General features: G+C 38.0%; 1 protein-coding gene across 2 annotated transcripts in view; it reads left to right on the top strand.

The window, feature by feature from the left end:
• The window catches only part of LOC121854579 (zinc finger CCHC domain-containing protein 7-like), a 50,604-nt gene that overhangs the window by 26,841 nt on the left and 5,111 nt on the right, over nucleotides 1-18,652 (top strand). For both annotated transcript variants that reach the window (XM_042349262.1, XM_042349261.1), the window contains exons 6-7: nucleotides 16,329-16,373; nucleotides 17,253-17,428. In XM_042349262.1, the coding sequence (XP_042205196.1) occupies nucleotides 16,329-16,373; nucleotides 17,253-17,428 (221 nt within the window). The remainder of the gene's footprint in view (nucleotides 1-16,328; nucleotides 16,374-17,252; nucleotides 17,429-18,652) is intronic.

Here is an 18,652-nt window from a genome sequence, read left to right as displayed (position 1 = left end):
GATATAGTGTCTTTATAATTGAAAAGTTTCTTATTAACTATAGAGTACAGTACAGTGCTCCATATGTGGTGGCTGATGACTGTGTGGAAGTCGCCCCGAACAGTTGCATGGCTGCTACAAAGCAATAGCTAGCGCTCTAATGTTGACATTTGGGATAGGTTTTATTTCACCTTACAAATAACTTGAAAAAAAATTATTCTTCGCCTCTTTATGGTATGAATGCTTATCTTGTTCCTAGTTGATGTCTGCAACCATCATCCAGCATTACCACTGAATCTGCTTGTCACTGGGTGTGGTTGAGAGGTGGACTTATGGAAAACACTTGAGCACCAATTTTAAAATGGGTCTTACACTAAAATTATGCTGCTGCTGTTTTTATTGATTTGTGGACAATATGACCCTCAAATTTTTTGAGTCAGTTTGACTTTTAAGATCAAAATGTTAAACACGTCACAAGGAATCCTTTTGGTGCCGTCCTTGAAAATGGGTAGAGGCAACTCAATTCTTTGGAAAATGTCATTAAGATCCTTATATTGGACTGTATATGTCATGATGCTTGTTTGGTAAAGGATAAATTAACATTGTTTCATTGGTAATACAGTATAAGGACAGTTGTAGAGTACAGGTATCCCTTGGAGGTGGAAGACAGATGTTGTCTCATTAGTGGTGACCAATACTTGATTATTTGCACTGGGGACTTGAGGAGTGTTTGTTGTCTAATATTAAAAGTAGTACAAAAAAGATAGTCAAAAGTTGGGGATGTTGGCATGTGTAAACGTCTTCTGAGCGTTTATAGGTTAATCAGACTTCACGTTAACCTCCAACGTTATAATTCGGTCAAACTTGAATACAATTCATTTTAGTATTTCAAATAAATCATACATAGGCACTCCTAAATAAATGTTTAATCCAATATATGTTCACATAACAATCATAGCTATGTAATTAGTCTAATCTTAACACTTATAATGAGTACTTAATTTGCCATATTTCTATGTTGTCACAATGATAACTGATGCAATGGACTCGGTCTACCCGTCTAAACAATAAGTACACGTTAAACTTCCGTGTTGAAAGTCTCAAGAGAAACGGGTTAGGTGTTGACTCTATGATGGGGATAGCTACAGCGTCACATGCCCAGCCCTGGTTGGCCGACTTTGCTGCGTCAGGCGTTTATACACTAACAAGGTCCCCTTACTACCACCCAACACCTCACCTCCTCTGGGTCTCTCATCTCCACCATCTCAATACTCTATATACTGTTTATGGGCATGCACACCAAATAAACATGACATGACTTACAGCCTAACATAATGTTTGTTTTGTGTCATCCTACTCATTACTGCAAGTTTTATTCGCCTCTTGGCTCTTTTGTTGACATATTTGGTAAGAATCACCTGTGGAGGGCTGAAAATTTACCTGTGTGTTGCTTAAGGTATGATTTTATCGGTGAGTGGAAATGAGACCAATCCAACTTGCCATTGAGGAGGGCTGTCCTTTTAACTCAAGTGACCTTACCCAGATTGAGAAAGGTATTGGTCTTATGGGAAAAGGCGAGTCATTCAGAGATGGATGATATGCAGGAGACTAAGAGGAAGGTGGAGTGAAGGACATCTAGGAGAATGAACAGAGTGGCATTGTGTGAAGAAGGACTTGGTGCTGAAGGGTAATGCTTGGATCTAGCGGGGACATCAGATGGATATCTGGGGCTTAACGCGAGTAAGATAGTGAGTGGGTTGTGGCAGTCAAGTAGATAGTGCTACCCTCTTAACCTAACCTAAGGGTTGCTAGTTTGGTCATGGGGCAGCACCTGTTCACCCACCTGTAAATTGGTGTTCGAACTGATAATTGGAAAAGTGAAGGCAATCAAGTGTAGTGCAGCTCATGTTGCCTCCATGTGTACCAACATAATGTATTGGTCTAAAATTCCAGTATCCACACTACACTTAATGGGCTGTGGGACCCAGTTTTACCTTCACCATACAGTATTATCAGTCGTGTCTACTCGCACCTCTCCTCATTCTCTCCTTAAAACACGTGAAGTTATTATTATTATTATTTTTTTTTTTTAAGTCTTGTTTGTATACTAACAGTTGAAGTTCTTATTATAGGGGTGTTTTTGTTATCCATTCAACTATAGAGATATGATAGACTCATGATATAATAAGTTGGACCTCTTGGGACAATGAGGATTAGTGGGGCTTTTGGAAACTGTAACCATTTTTCTCTGACAACCTGGTTAGCAATTCTGAAGTTGGACTATATGGGACTCATGGCTGTCCAACTTATCTAGAATTCCGACTTGTGCCTCACCTCCCAGTAGGTGATTACTACCATCATTTTGCTGAAAAGTCTCTTCCAAAAACAGATGGGGGGGGGGGGTTGCTTACACTTACAATATGTATACAGTGGTCCCTCGGTTAACGAACACAATTCGTTCCACAGAGTTGTTCGTTAACCGAAAAATTTCTAACCGAATCCATTGTTTCAATGGGATATTGGGTAATTGGTTCCAGTTCACAGAAAAGTACATACAAAGTTAAAAAAACAAAACAAGGCAGTAAAGTACACTTACTTTGAGGTGTGTATGTAGAAGGCTCCTGGTTGATGATGATGGGAATTAGAAGTGGGGTTGGAGGAGAAGGAAGTGGGGATGGAGGAGAAATCATCTTTCAGGGGACCCATGCTTGATGCAGTAAGTCCATCAATAAAATTTTAAGTTCATTAGGTGTAATTCAAGATTATTTTATTTAAATCAACACTGCACTGCACTATATATTATCAATAAGTTAACTAAATTTCAGAATGACCAATAATTTTAATGTAAAAATGCAAAAATATTCAAGACACCAACAAAAATGTTCACTCCACTGTCAACAAAGCCAAATTGACACCTGGTGGCTGAGTCAAGCGGCTGATAAGCGCACAAAAAACTAGTTCCCTTAACTGCATATACTATCAATATTTTAACTAAATTTTAAAATTACTAATAATTTTAATATAAAAAATGAAAGAAAATATTAAAGAGCACAACTTTCTTGATATTTACTCCACTGGAAACGAATGTAAACATAACAGATTACTGAATTGGCAGACTAGCCCATCAGCTGATGCTCATAACAAAACGTGTTTTTCATAAGGATTTCGTTAATCGAACCTTTCGTTAACCGAAGGACCACTGTATACTGTATATTTAATTATACTGCATTTAGTACACTTGTATTTAGCGTGTACATTTAAATGTAGTTGATTTTGTAAAAGGTACTCCGCTTCAGCCCAAACTTCTGATAAATAACATTCATGGAGACCCCAGCATCGATTATGTCTCATATCTTCAGATTCTCTCGGTTGGTAGAGTTGTGAGCACGATTCCTTTTCTCCCAGTGGTCCTCAGTGGTGGTGTTTTGCTTTAGAGGCCATAATAATACACCAGGGAAGCAGTGCAGAATGAGCAATGGACACTGCTGCCTCATACAACTGCTGTGTGACAACCCCCCTTAATCCAGACCCTCATTCGGGTCGGCTCGTAAGAAACTCGTTAATCAAGGGATTGCTCGTTAACCGAAGTTAAGAATCTTATGGAAGGTAACTCGTTAACCGAGGGACTACTTTATTATTATTATTATCATCATAATTATTATCATTATTATTATCATTATTATTATCATAATTATTATCATTATTATTATCATTATTATTATCGTTATTATTATCATTATTATTATCATTATTATTATTAATTTTTCACCCCGATGTGCGTTAGTGTCCTGTGCCCGGGTGGGCTAATCCTGTAAAAAAAAAAAATAAAAAAAAAAAACATTTTTGAACTCTTAAAAGCATTACAATCTATTAATCTCATACCTGCAACATTTATTTTTCAATCTACAAATACCTGATACAAATAAAGTTTACCAATAACACTCTCTTCACATTTGCATCTATTAACATCGCTGCTAGCCAGGATAGACTCGTCTCTGAAACCACCAGGCTATTGGCCCAAGCTGTTGTTTTTCATCTCGTATTTTCGGGTATATATACGTAACTTTATTTATTTTTACCGAGATACGTGCATAATGTGAAAAAGTAAAAGAAATAATTGTCCGAAGGGCAAACACATAAAGGGAACATACATTTCTTTGCACACGAGTTAGCTGGTTTAGTGGGGAGCGGGTCGACGGTTGGTGGTGGGGGGGGAGCATCACCGTTGTTATAGTGAACAGGGAATACCTGTACAGATGTATATGCAAATGGCAGCTGTGTTAAACTTTCAATTGGCTTTTATTTGCTGGTTTGGCAATAGAGTATTTTTTGTTGTAACTTATTTACTGGTATTATTTTTATTTATTCCTCACATTTACTGGTACTGTATATGTATATTGTTTTAAGAAAACTATGGCCACAGGAGGAAAATACAGACACAAGTTTTTCCTGGTAAAATACAGTAGGTGATGTGTGGAGTCAGTGCAAGCACCATAGACAAATAGAAACACGGCAGAGAAAGGTGTGGTGTTGGAGAAGAGGATTGAAATCTGTACTAGTCGAATAATGAAGTCATACTCTGCATTGTGGAGCCCAGATGGGTGATGGAGAGCTGGCTGCCTTGGTGGTGATGGAAAGCTGGCTGCTTTGGTGGTGATGGAGAGAGAGTTGGCTGGCTTGGTGGTGATGGAGAGAGTTGGCTGGCTTGGTGGTGATGGAGAGAGTTGGCTGGCTTGGTGGTGATGGAGAGAGAGTTGGCTGGCTTGGTGGTGATGGAGAAAGAGTTGGCTGGCTTGGAGGTGATGGAGAAAGAGTTGGCTGGCTTGGAGGTGGTGATGGAGAGAGAGTCGGATGGCTTGGTGGTGAGGAAGGCCATCTTTCACGTTCTTCAGAGAGATGAATAAGATCACATTTATGAGTGAAGAATATAAGGTAAGAGTTGGCTATTGTAATAATTCAGCAAACACGACTACTGTACCCTGCACAAACCATAAATGTTTAACACAAGATTGAACTGTCAAGGTCATGACATGGTGGAGGAAAGAAAATTTTGTGGTGAAAAATTAAGTTGGTGATGCTCAGTGAGTTCATGTAGAAGAGAAGGTAGAAGGTTGTTAGGAGAATTGAGAGAAGAATGGAATGGTGAGGATTCAAGAGGAAATCAGTTGATGGATTTCCAAGAATGTCAAGTTTGAAAAATGGTGGGGAGAAACTAGAAACTTTTGGTGGCCATTTATGGTGAAGGAGAAGAACGACGCATGGATGAAGATGGACAGTTTGTCAACAGATGATGGATAATGGATACAAGAATGAGACATGAAGAAATCACTAAGACAGGCAAGAGATGAAGTGGAAGAATTATTGTATAGAAACTTTGATGAGGCATAGAGAAGGAAGATGATCAACTGCACGGCTTGAAACTAGGACGGATGAGGGAAAGATATTGGAAGTATGGGAAGAGTGAGAGTTTAGAAGTAGTGGTGATAATGTTAATAGGGGAGGAGACTTGTGTAACAATAATTAATTTAAGGGTAAGGAGGTAGCACTGAAATGATGTACTGTACAGTAGAGAGGTAATGGCCTAAGAGTGGGTGGAGATGATAATGGCTGTTAGAGTGCCAGAGGAGGAGTGATAGTTGCCAATATGGAAAAGCTGTGACATTGTGCAAAATCCAGAGAGCTATCTGGAGATCACACTGATAATTCTTGTGTTGAAGATGTTGGAGGAGAGAGTGTAAGGGGGAGAGAGATTGGAATTGAGTACTAGGGACCTTGGAAGTTGTAAGGAAGAGTTAGATGTAATGCTATTGCAGAGGTACCAGTAGCCATGTGAAAGAGGTTAGCAAAACATACTCAGGGTTAGTTGACTTGGAGGAAACTTAACACCGTACCCGAGGACGTCTGGTAGCATACAGGGACGGCGGCCAGACATGTAGTTGAAGGGAGTATTGAATATATCTTGAGTTCTGGCACTGTCTTGAGTCTTGTGCTTATTGTAGTTATGGAGCTGAGGAGTAGGAAATAAGGAAGGAAAGAACTACTCTAGTTTTAATTATCTCTAGATAACCCAATGTAGATTACAGAAGGGAGGTGCAACACCAGGAAAAGTTGGAGGGGTGTTGAGGTCTGTTTAGAAGATGTGGATTACCGATGAGTTTTGAGAAAACAGAAATACAGTGTTACTGTACTTTGTTGATGAAAATCAGGAATTGAACACACAGGTGGCAGAAGAGGGGGGGGGGGGTTAAGACCAGTTACATATGTAATGGTGGAGTAATATTGGAAAATGGAGGATAAAATGTGGAAGTAAGAAACGAACAGACATGTTGTGGTATGGAGGAGCGTAGCGGGAGTTACTGGTGATGAGATTGAGGAGGCAGCAGTGAGGAAGATATTGGCTAATTTACAAAGGGAGAGTGAAGAGGAATTAAATAAAGGCTGGTAGAGGTGAACTGAGATGGGCAGAGTATAATTTTGTAGTAGGTAGAGGAGGAGAGGCAGAGTATAATTATGTAGTAGGTAGAGGAGGAGAGGCAGAGTATAATTATGTAGTAGAGGAGGAGAGGCAGAGTATAATTATGTAGTAGAGGAGGAGAGGCAGAGTATAATTATGTAGTAGAGGAGGAGAGGCAGAGTATAATTATGTAGTAGTTAGAGAGAATGAATGAATGAATGAAGATTATGAAAGGATAGGAAAAATATTAGTTATGACAGAAACAGATAGCAGGTAGGGGAGTACTAGAGAGCGAGCACGGTGAGGGAAGTGTTAAATAATTGTCAGATTTAAATAGTATTTTTGCAGCATTATATTAATATAGATTATTGTTCACACCTTCCTCCTCGCCCCAAAAAGAATAGGATTTTATTTTTATCTTATGGTGTTTATTTTCACTCCATTAGAGTCACTATTTATTGGTGCAGGAATAGTAATCCATCTGTTATTCTGTATCCACTACTGTATTTAGCTTAGGATACAAACAAGGGCATTCTTTTTCCTTAATGTCATAACCTTAGAATGTTTCATGCTTGCTACTCACAACCACAAGTCACATGCTGTTTGTAACTTAATTTGTATCCTCTCTTATCAGCTAAGTTATTGATGTGAAATATGTTGTTTTTACAATCCCGACCCAAAGGATGTGTAGCATACAAAACTCATAACCAAGTTCAACGTCAAATGTCTTTCATTAGATATTGTACACAATGTTCGCTGAATATATACTGTACTGTACTCTACCGGTCTAAAGATTTCTCTGGAATTTAGTATGAATTTATATAATGACACAAGGATATATTTGCCCTGTCTGCCAGTACATCTCTCCATCAACCATAGGATTGGTTGTTCTCTGAATCATAAATTCTATTTCCACCTTAAAACTTAAAAAGCAAAGGTTAAGTTACTTTACCTGTCTTCCCTAATACAGTAAAGTATTGGAAGCAATTAACACAGTGTACAATATCAGTGAAACTCCATCTTCTGTGAATCATTAAAATACTATATACAGTACATTCTGTTGTCTGATGATAGCACATCCTGGGAGGCTGTTGTAAAGATCTCACTTTTTCTTATATTTATACAGTACAGTACAGTATACTGAATTAAGCTATTTGTTGTTTTATTGTATAAACTCCTGCCAGTTTCTCTTTCCTTATGTAAGAATGCCATACAATGTATTGTATGTGTATGTTAAAATATAGTATACAACAGTCTTGACATTAAATAAAATTAACCAAGACTTATCTTCAAGTTAAATACATACTGCACTGTACAGTATTAAAGTAAACATCAGTTCATAATACATATCTGACACACTTGTTTTTGTACAGTACTGTAATTATATTATAGAAATGTCAAAAAAAATTCACTTCATTAGCAAGCAATTTAGGATATTTGATGATGTTTATATATTATATATATTTCTTCATAAACAGTGCATGTAATGTATTGTATTGTACTGTATGAGGGAAAACTCTAGGTAAAAATAGGCCAAACTGGAAACTGTTTAGAAAGTTAGAGTAAGTTAAGATGTAGTCCCCTGCCTAACACATCATTATACAGTACAGTAGGTATAACATAATTGGGGGACTACTGTTTGCCATATTGTACCTCAAATTCACTCTGCAGTTGTCCTAAGAGTTATAAAGTAGCAAGGCTTTATTGTATTAATTATAATTAAAGTGGCTAATTGCATACAGTTTTTATGGGGTTGTACATTAGATTCTCATCAACTGTGAATCTACGTAATTTTAGAAACATTTATCTAAATATTAAAATTTTCTTTCGTGATGGCTGTTCTCCCTTTGATGGTTTACCTCTACACATCTTTCATAAGCGTGTCTTCAACTGTTAAGAAAAGACTGAAAAGAATGTTACTCCTGTCCCTAAACCTTGTTCATACTTTTTTATAATGACATTTTTCATTGGTTTTGTATTTGATAGCATTTTTCACAGTACAGCATAGTACCAAAATTACTCTGTCACACTTAAACCAGCTTAAACAGTACTATGTTGTAACAAATGTTCAGCATTATGCTTGGGTCCCCCACAGTAGCAGGTGCATTTATGTACAGTATGAGGAAACTTTTTCATACCTTACTGTAAATGAAGGGGTAAATTTCATTGTAATAGCTGACAAACATTGTCAGTGCTGTTACTGTTGCCACTATTTTATTTGTTATGTGTAACCTGACATCAGTGCTTGACACATGTGATCACTTAAGCAACTTACAAAATTCTTAAGTCGAAGTTTTAAATGCTGCTGCTGGGCCTTTTACATTTCAAACTCTTGGAGATATACAGTGACCTGTAATGTTTAGACAGGATTTTGCATTCGCCACCCTGCTTGAGTACCATAAATGGAACATGCGACATAGCCACGATAGAAGACTTTATGAGGTGTCATGCTAGTTTATTATGCCTTTATATGCATTTTCAGATGCAACCTGAAGGGCCATATGGCTCGCAACTGCCCAAAATGTTACATGTGCGGTGGCTTTGGGCATATTTCTCGCCAATGTGGGACGGTGGCTTAGACCGGCCCGACCCACTCCTGGTCTCTCCCTCCGAAGCTGTTGCTGCTGCTGCTGCTACCCACTACCATGACCCCCTGACATACACCATGGTGTAAACTGTGGTGCTGGGGCTGTTCAGTCCTAGCCTGGCTAGTCACTCTCATAGGGCTCTCCAGGCAAGAACTAGCTCACATCATGTACTCGGCAGGAAGCAAGTCAAAGTGTGTGAAAGATATTAAGTGGACAAATTCATTTATGTAATATTATTAGACAAAAGCCAGTGTAGTAGAAGAAAGGGTTTGAGGTGGAGCCAGATGGCAAATATTACATGCTTGGAAAATGCATGCATAGCAAGTGATATTTTGATCCTAGTGCTCCCAAACTTTCTAGACTTGCTGTCATTGGTGAAGTATAAGGTGGATAGGAATACCTCTGTTCCTAGTACCTGATATCTGAATTACTTGATCTTAAAAGTTGCATCTTTGTCTTAAGTTGATTTGTAGCTTTCCTAATGGAGTAAAAACAGTTGTCAAAGGAGCTGAGTGATGTGGAGGAGAGGGTCATAGGAGGTGGAGCTCTCAACAGCTCCTAAAATGGTCATTTTCAGCTTGCAAGGCAAGTGTAGCCAGTAGATCCTTGCATATTGAAACGTTTTTAAGAAAGTAATGCTGCAAGGGCTTCTTTGTTATTCCATATAGTCTCATCCACCTACATTGTTTGTTCATAGTTGTTCTTTGATAGTGATTAAAGACAATCAGATTATATACAATTTGAGATCAGGATCAAATTTCAAGTGTTTGTTCAAGTAATTAACAGTTTACAGCAAGACAATTTTTAGGATCATCTTGAATTTCTTTGTCGGGAAGTTTCATACTTAAAGTAATTTATCTGGTTTTAAAAGTTACTTTAATAATGAGCTTCTGGTTAAACAAGATGACAGTTCTTAGTTGATGTGACAGACTTGGTGTTAGGGGTGTAGGTGTAATTTTTGCTGTATATGAATTTACAGTTACTTTCATTTTGTGCTGATGACCTAATCATAATTTAGAAATGGTAAAACACGAGAATTTTCCATGGTAAATCTTCATACCATGTTGTTAATGTCATTATTGGCATTCTAGTCCTCAAGGTAACATATCAGTCATGCCAGGTAACTTGATCAAGATTTATTACAGTGCTGATTCAGACATTTTATTAGAAGCTAATTCTAAATCTGTCACACTTGTGAGTCACATAAAGTCATTTTTCAAGACTTTCTTTGAAGAGCTTAGTAGTAGTGTAGTAGTGTTATTCATTTGCCTTCCAGCATCAGTTGTGTAGGTGCTAGAGCCAGGAGGAAATTGGTTACTGATGAGTGAAGTGGTCATCAGCACAAAGGTGTTGCAAAGAGAAGAGAATTGTGAACACATTCATGAAATTGTCGTGGGAGTTTTTAAAATAATAAAAAAAATGAATCAAATAGAAATTTGTATAAAGAAGTAGAGGACAATACTTGACGATGACGACGGACTGTTCCGGTATTGGTTGGCACAGTCTAAGCACAGTAGTAGGAGATAGGACTACTAAAATGCCAGAATTAGAAGTAGGTGTTTACTTCACTCTTCTGGTTTGTGTGTTTTGGTGGTAAGCAGTTGAAGGTGAAGTCTTATGACGGTGATAACATAACATGGGAGGGTGTATAAGAAGGTGTAAATCCTGGCCAACTTGCTCATCCCCTTAGTTAAGATGTTTCGTGTTAATGAGGAGGAGAAGGATGGAGACGACAGTATTTGTCGGGTGGAGGGGTGGAGTGGAAGGGAATACTGTACTGTACTCACCTAACCTAATGCACTATTTCTCTTGAGTCTCAATTAGATTTTTTTTTTGAGGATTGAATGACAAGTATTGGCATGGGTGTCAAAGTGAGGTAGCTACCAGTACAAAGAAACATATTCTCTTCATACAATGCATTAAATGAGCCATTTTTCTTTGTGAACTATACTTCTTTTTCATTTTCTTAATATATACAGTACAGTATATAAAAAATATAAATTCGGGGTGTTTTATATTATAGTATAAATATTTTTTTATATATGATTTCCCTTCTAACTGAAAGACTTTCCCTGAGCCACTCTACCCTTCCTCCTGTGCCTGGGGAACCACTTACCTCATGGGTTCCTTAAAAGGTCACTATTAATGATCTTTCAACCAGTACCTGCACAGTCGCCCTTTTGTTGTTGTGAAGGAGATGTGGATTTGTGGGCTGACCAGCAAATGTGACTCTTGGAGACAGAGTAAAGAAAGCTCATTTTTTATTATATTTAGTATTCATAAAATATAATATCTGTATGAACCAAAAAGAAAGGCATCGGCTAATTTACATAAACAATGAAATTATAAGATTTAGAGGAAAATTTTTTCGTGTTTAACGGAGAAGGACCTTCATTTTTCTTTATACAGTATTGGTGAAAATGAGCCTTTTTGTGTGTGTGTTAAACCTCCAGGGGACTCATAGCTGATCATGACACATCTACAGTATATATAAAAATAAAAGTGAGACTATTTTGTTACTCTTGAATATTAGCGTTACAAAGGCGGAAGAAGAAGAAGAGCGGTTGATTACAAAGTCTTCTAGTCCTTAATTCCCACTACTGTAAAGTTATTGTTGTTCACATTTTTTACTCTGGATTTATGTGTGCATTGAAGAACTTAATTGTCCTCAGTGTGCCTGGTATTCAGCCTCAATAAACAGGTTCACATTGATATCTTGTCTACCATTTTATTATCCCTTTGTGTTTCTTTATAATTTATCTCGCCTCGTCTGCTTATCTTTACCTTCGCCCACAGCGGGTGGCTCGGCTACATGTACGACTAAGGTCTCCACGACATCCTCGGTGTAAAAATCTTGCCTGCAATACTTTGAGCTTTAAATGAATGACATTACCTACAGTTTTGGTTGTCACATAAGAGAAGCAGTTGCAGGCAGTGTCATGTGCTGTAACAATGAGATACGAAACCATTCATGAAAGATCACAGTAAATGGAAAACTGAAAGATATAATTAAAAATAGAGAAATGGGAGACAAAGAATCTTAAGGGATGGTCAAATACCAGTTATTAAAAAGAGTTGTAGGTAAAATTAAGTTTGTGTATTAGTTGTCAAGTCTTGTTTTAGTGATCTTTTCTCAAGCTACAACACCATCATTAAGTGGAGAGGCACCCCTCATTGTCACACTAGCTTGTTTGTGTGAGTGTGTGTGTTTTTTAATTGATGCTTAATGGACTTTTACTTGCTGTTCTTGCTTGACAGTACTGTACAGTATGTCAGTAATGCTTCTTCCAGTTCACTGTAGATCATGTACTTCTGTGTGTACTGTATTTTGCACTATAACATAATACTGTACAGTATTGACTCCCAGTGGTTCATCATTTCCCAAAGATTCTTGACAATGCTTCTAATACTTTGCTTCATATTTTTAGCTGAAGTACCTTGTTACCAGGCGTTGTTTGTGATGTTGCTTTAGGAATGTGATTATTGTTGTTTCATAGATTTCTGCCATTTACAACTTTACTGCCGGAACAAACTAGCAGAATTTTGTCTGATAAAGTTCATATTTAAAACACATAGCTTGGTATCTTATTGTGCACTGTGTTGGAAGCCTTCAGCTAACATAGCTGGGTATTTTATTGTGCACTGTGTTGGATGCCAAATTCTAAAATAGATATGCTAGGCCTCACCATTTCCTCTAATATGTCATGGAAGCCACACATCCTCAACATTGCTAAAGCTGCCGTCTGAAAGCTGGGAATGTTGTACTGATGCCGTAGCTCCTTCACTCCTGAGCAGTTGCTTCAAGTATATAAAGGATTCATTCATCCTAACTTGGAGTACTGCTCTCATATCTGGGGTGGCTCTTCAACTGTTAGATAGGGTGGAATCAAAGGCATTTCGTGTTATTAACTCCTCATTTAGTTAATAATCTTTCTTCCCTTTCTCTTCGTTGCAATGTTGCTTCACTCTTCTCTTTTACAGGTACTTTAACGGGCAATATTCGGTGGATTTGGCATCCTGTGTACAGCCGGCAAGGCCCTGGGCTCGTAACACATGTTTTACCCGTGGTATCCACTATTTCTCTGTGGATGTCGGTCACACTAGAATAACCCGTTATAGTACCTCCTTCTTTCCTCACACAGCCAAACTGTGGAATGCTCTGCCTTCTTCTGTGTTTCCATACTCATACAATGTCTCATTTTAAAAAGCTGGTTTTCCGGCATCTTCGTGGTGTAGGTTAATATAACCTTTTTCTTTTCTATTTTTTGTTTCTTTTTACTCTTATTTTTGTCCCCCAGGCCCCATTGTGGGTCGATGATCTTTGCCAGGGTGGGCTATTCCCCGTTAAAAAAAAAATGAATAAAAGTGCCCATTCAATCATCCTCGATATTCATTGATTTGGAATAACACGGTACCCTGAATTGTGAGCCAATATTTTATCACGGCTCAGTGATGGTCGGCGCCGCTGTGAGCGCAGGAATCGGTGAGTGAGGGATTTCCACCCCCACCCGCCAATTCCTGCGCTCACAGCGGCGAAGCGACGCTGCGTTGTATGCAGATCTAGTCTACTTGCTTTTATGTTTTGTATGATGATTTTATAGGTTATGAGTTACGTAGTGTTATTGCATATTGTATGATTTGACTCGATAAATCTGTTATGTTCTTTAATAATATTCCCTCTAGTATGTACATTAACATGTAGTATTAAAGAAAACATGTTGAACTAATGTGAAAAAATGTATGAAAATTTCACTCATCTAATCTATTTATCTAAACTAAAAAAATCAGTACATTATCAGAATTAAAAATACTGTATGTACAATAATTCCAAGATTTGACCTCGAGTTTGTGAGTTTGACCACCTTGCTGTCACCCACATGGAGGGCAAGTCATCTGTTCATTTCACAACCACACACACACTTTAATGTAATAGATTGCTTTATATTGGTTGGCTTGGCAAATTAACATTGGTCTCATGTATCGATTTTATCGTCTATTAAGTTTTTAATTTTTAATCGCACTATTTTATCGAGTTATTTGGTAGATACAGAAAACTCTTGAAAGTCCAGATTTCGGATAGTCGAACCCTTTCCAGGTAAGAAACAGTTGTCCAAACCCTTAAATATTTGTCGCTTGAAACTCCGCCTCGCACAGTCATTTGAAATTGCCGCCAGCAAGCAATCCCTTGGCCTCTTTCCTCCTTCGGACCGTGAGTGAGCAGTTTATTCCCCCACTCTTAGAATGGACTTGTCCATAATGCTGTACTGTGATTGGTTAGCTATAAGTTCAACACACATTCATTCAGAGATAAATGGTAAGGTTTTAGGTAAAATAATTCAAACAATGGTGAGGATGGTCCTCCTGGAAAGAGCAGAAGATGAGTATGTATTGCATCATCCATATGACTCGCACACACACTGGCACAGGTTCAGACACATTCAGGAGCCAATACTTGCCAACAGTACATAACAGAGACTTAATCAACCGCCCAAGCGGCTAACGATCCGATGAGTGGCAAAGATTATAAAAGTAAAGTACTAATTTAAGGATCATCGGGGGTTAATGAGTGGTTGCTTAGTTGCACAGTGGCCACCCGAAACTGGCACTCGGTAAAAATCCGGACCCACTTTCCCCCTAAATTGTCCAGACTTTTGAGGGTTTTACGTAGAAGTAAAATAATAAAAAATGTGGCAACTTTGCAAAAGTGAGAGGTCAGTTGCACAGACTGTGATTGGAGAAATTTACTTTGCTTATACTGTACATAAATATTTATGGCATGATGCAGCAACTGAATTTTGGTATTTTAAAACATACAAGCATGAAAACAATGTGTGCTTGTATTTATTATAAATACCAAGAGTTATGAACTGTATCAAGTGCCATAGGTATTTGTAAGCAGGGTACATGTTACCACTTGTGACTGGGCACACGCAACCCAGCCACACAGCTAACATGATGATATGTGTGAGCCATCTCGGTCCACCTCTACACAAGACCTCACCAACACTCGATACCCTCTTAGTTCTGAACAGGGTTTCCTATCACTCAAATTAGAATCAGTGTCAACTTACACATCCATCTCAACATTATCATTTCAACTCACTCTAGCCTGCATATGTCATCCTCTTTAACTGTCCATATTTCACAACATCACAATGCTCAGGCCAGTTACATCTTTCCTTTCACACAAGGAGAAATTCCTCTCAGCATCAATAAAGGCAACGGCTCCCCAAATTTCTTCAAGTCACTTTTGACTCTTGCAACTGAACTGGGTTTCAACACCCCACTCCAGCACTGATCATGTCACCCAGGTAACGGGTAATAATCCAGAGATATATACAGGGCCTAATGTTGAGCTTTTCCAGCTTTGAAATTTAACTGTGGGAGAAGATAAAATAGAGACAAATGAGAGCACTATATTGTGACTAACTTGTGGCCCTTGATTCTCAGTCGTGGTCATCTCCATCATCCACTTTCTATCACAGTAACTTCACCTACACCACTAATCACTTTGTTTGTGTTCACTCTCGAGTACAGTAAACCCCTGATTCAACACAAGATGGGGACTGACACTTCATACAAACTTACAATGTACAGTACAGTACAGTACAGTATAGGGTAGCAGACTACAGCCCCAAAACATACACAAAGGATTACTAAGATCACTTGATTTCACTTCAAACACGAATTATTTTACCTCAAATCACATTTTCATAGTTTATTAATAAATTACAGGTATAACTCACCTTTAATCTAAACAACTGCTCTGATTGAGCTCTGGGTCTATTCTGTACCATGCAAAATCAAACTTAACTACTAAATTGAAGAAAAAAGGAGTAATTTAAGGTGTCATGTTGCATCAATTGGGGACAATGTTAAATCAGGGGTCTCTGTATTCACTATGTTGCTCTCGAGTCAGTCAGCTGAAGTAATACAGTCCATCATGACTATACAGTGAAATTGTTCATTATCGTCACACCAATATCATCTGATGCTTTAACATTTCTGCAAATATTCGAGCAGCCTTTTAATTTTTCATATTAATGTTAGGTTTTACTGTAATATTGCAACAGGTGTAGTAAACTGTACTGTTCATAATTTAGTGGAAATTCGGTTGTAATTTATGTTGCTGGATATTGACACCCTTCAGCAGGGCTCGCTAAGTGAGTTTTATGGTCTGCAAACTGTTAATATGGAAATACTGTACCAGTTTAAAAGAAAAATTCCTTCAGGGTGACCCCGACATGATGTTCTAGTACAGTATAAGTTATGAATAAGGTTATTTTAATGGGTGTTTCTTTTTTCAGTGGTGTGAAACCAACATTCAAGCAAATTTGGCAGGATGGCCCCAGGTATGTAGAGTTGTAACAGAGCTTATTATACAGTACTGTATAAAAATAAACAATAACTGTACAGCATTTCATTGCAACAGATGCTGTTTGGGAATTTGAATGCAAGAGTTGGTGATGGAGACTTTGTTCAGGAATTATGTGTTGTCTTTAAAAAGAGAAGTTGGTTAAGGAATAAATTTATATGTGATGCAGTGGATGAGCCAATTCATATACCAGTACCAAGCTTATAGGTGTCTTTCCACGAACAAGTGGGCTATACAGTACAGTACTCCAGAAACCTGGTAAAACTAGAGATTGGTTCTCTCATGGTCCACCCACAGTTCCTGTATGGCTGATGAATCAGCTGCCTGAAGGTAAGACCTGCCATGTCATACACCACATAACCCAAGCAGGCTATGAACCAAGTGCGAGGCTGCTACCAATTATAAATATGGCGAGCAAAAAAGTGTATAAACTTTTATTCACATCTGCTCTAATAGTGCAAGAGGATAAATTTGGTACTGTACCATAATGATCCCGAATAAATTCTCTACAAAACAATTCCATTAAAAGATCCCCCTCCCAAAAAATAATATTTTAACATGGTATAATGATGAGGACACGATGCTTTTATCAAAAATAAATAAAAATAAAGAATTGTTGATAACGGAGTCCATAAAATCAGTTCCAATTAAGTTAGAAACACCATTTTTTTTACCCAAAGATCTTATCTAAAATTTGGTTAAATAAATATATTTTTAAAAAATCCAGATGTGTCATAACCAAGAAAGTGGAATTTTTCACCCTTAAATTATTACTGATATATGTTGGTAATTATTAGGACATGATAAGTGTAAAGAAACACACTATGTATACAATATTCATGTCTTTGTTTTACAGGTTTACTGACAGAAACTCACTTGAGCAGGAGTATGAAGCACGATGGAATTCCCTTTATGAAATGTACAAAAACAGGAAAATGATGTTGGAATCTGAACTACAAACAGAAGTGGGACAAATGGAGAGAAAATTAGCTATGATAAAACAAGAATATGAGGCACAAAAATTTAAGATGGGTGAGTAATTGTTCTTCAGTTTCTGTAATTCAACATATGGTTGGTAGGAAAGAGTAGATGTTTCTTGGTGATTTTGGCTGAAATATTGTCCAGCATGACACAGTAAGTTGTCTATTAATGACTGGAAGCCCTAAATTAAAGTGGGTGGAATTACTCTGATGATTAGCTCAACTCCTCTACAACAGCCCTGTTCCTTGAGAGGCTGTGAAGAATGGTAACTAATGAGTTGTGAGTTTCTTAAGCTGCCTGTTCATTATTTGTCATTCTTTGCCACAGAGTTGGAAGCTGGATCAACCTTAACAATCAGCGATGACCCTGTTAGAACAACATGTGTCACACACTTTGCTCATTTTAAGAATTTTGGTGCCTTTGGCTAATTATTTATTTGCTCTGGAGGGTTTCTGCTCTGAGCTATAAGTGATATCCCCATTACCCGGAACAATTGGTGCAGAGCGCTTCCGGGATTCCGCCATAATTTCCTCCACACACCATTCATGTTCCCTTCTGTTACTTCCTGCCATCACTTTCCAACGTTTTTAGCAGCGTTTAGTATATGATATCCACGCCAAAATTCTTTTATGGGTGGTTTTCCAGCACCAACTGTTTCTTCAATCAGTTGACACATGGCACGGCATAAATAATAGACCTTAAATGGTGATATAACGCCTTGGTCCAGAGGTTGAAGCATGGACGTGGTATTCGGTAGAAGAAAAACAACTTGTACATGTTCAGACAATTCATTTAGGTGAGCTGGGTGGCCTGAAGCATTATCTAATTGGACCAGTGCCTGGTGTGCTATGTTTTTCCTGGCACAATTTTCCTTTAACACTGAGCAAAAATATTTTTTGAAACTCAACAAAAAGCCATTGTCATCCATGCTTTACTGTTTGACAGCCAAATTACTGGTAAATTTTGTTTACACACACACACCTTTGAATGCTCTAGGGTTCTCAGAGCGATATATAACGAGAGGTTTGAGTTTAAAGTCACCTGCTTTACCACCTAAGAAGAGTGTGATACAATCTTTGGCTGCTTTGAATCCTGGAGCAGCCTTTTCTTCCGTGGAAATAGATGTCCGGGAAGCCAATATAGTCCCGTTTCATCAACGTTAAAAACTTGACTGGGCAAGTCACTGCCTTCCTCGATTATTTTGCGTAGTTCTTCTGGATAAGCAGCAGATGAATCACCACTTGCTGCCTCACCAGTGACTTTTAAATTATGTAA

Source organism: Homarus americanus, unplaced genomic scaffold, assembly GCF_018991925.1.
Source record: "Homarus americanus isolate GMGI-L3 unplaced genomic scaffold, GMGI_Hamer_2.0 scaffold54302, whole genome shotgun sequence".
Taxonomy (NCBI): domain Eukaryota; kingdom Metazoa; phylum Arthropoda; class Malacostraca; order Decapoda; family Nephropidae; genus Homarus; species Homarus americanus.
The sequence above is the reverse complement of the archived record's forward strand: the minus strand, read 5'-3'. Positions and strand labels throughout refer to the sequence as shown.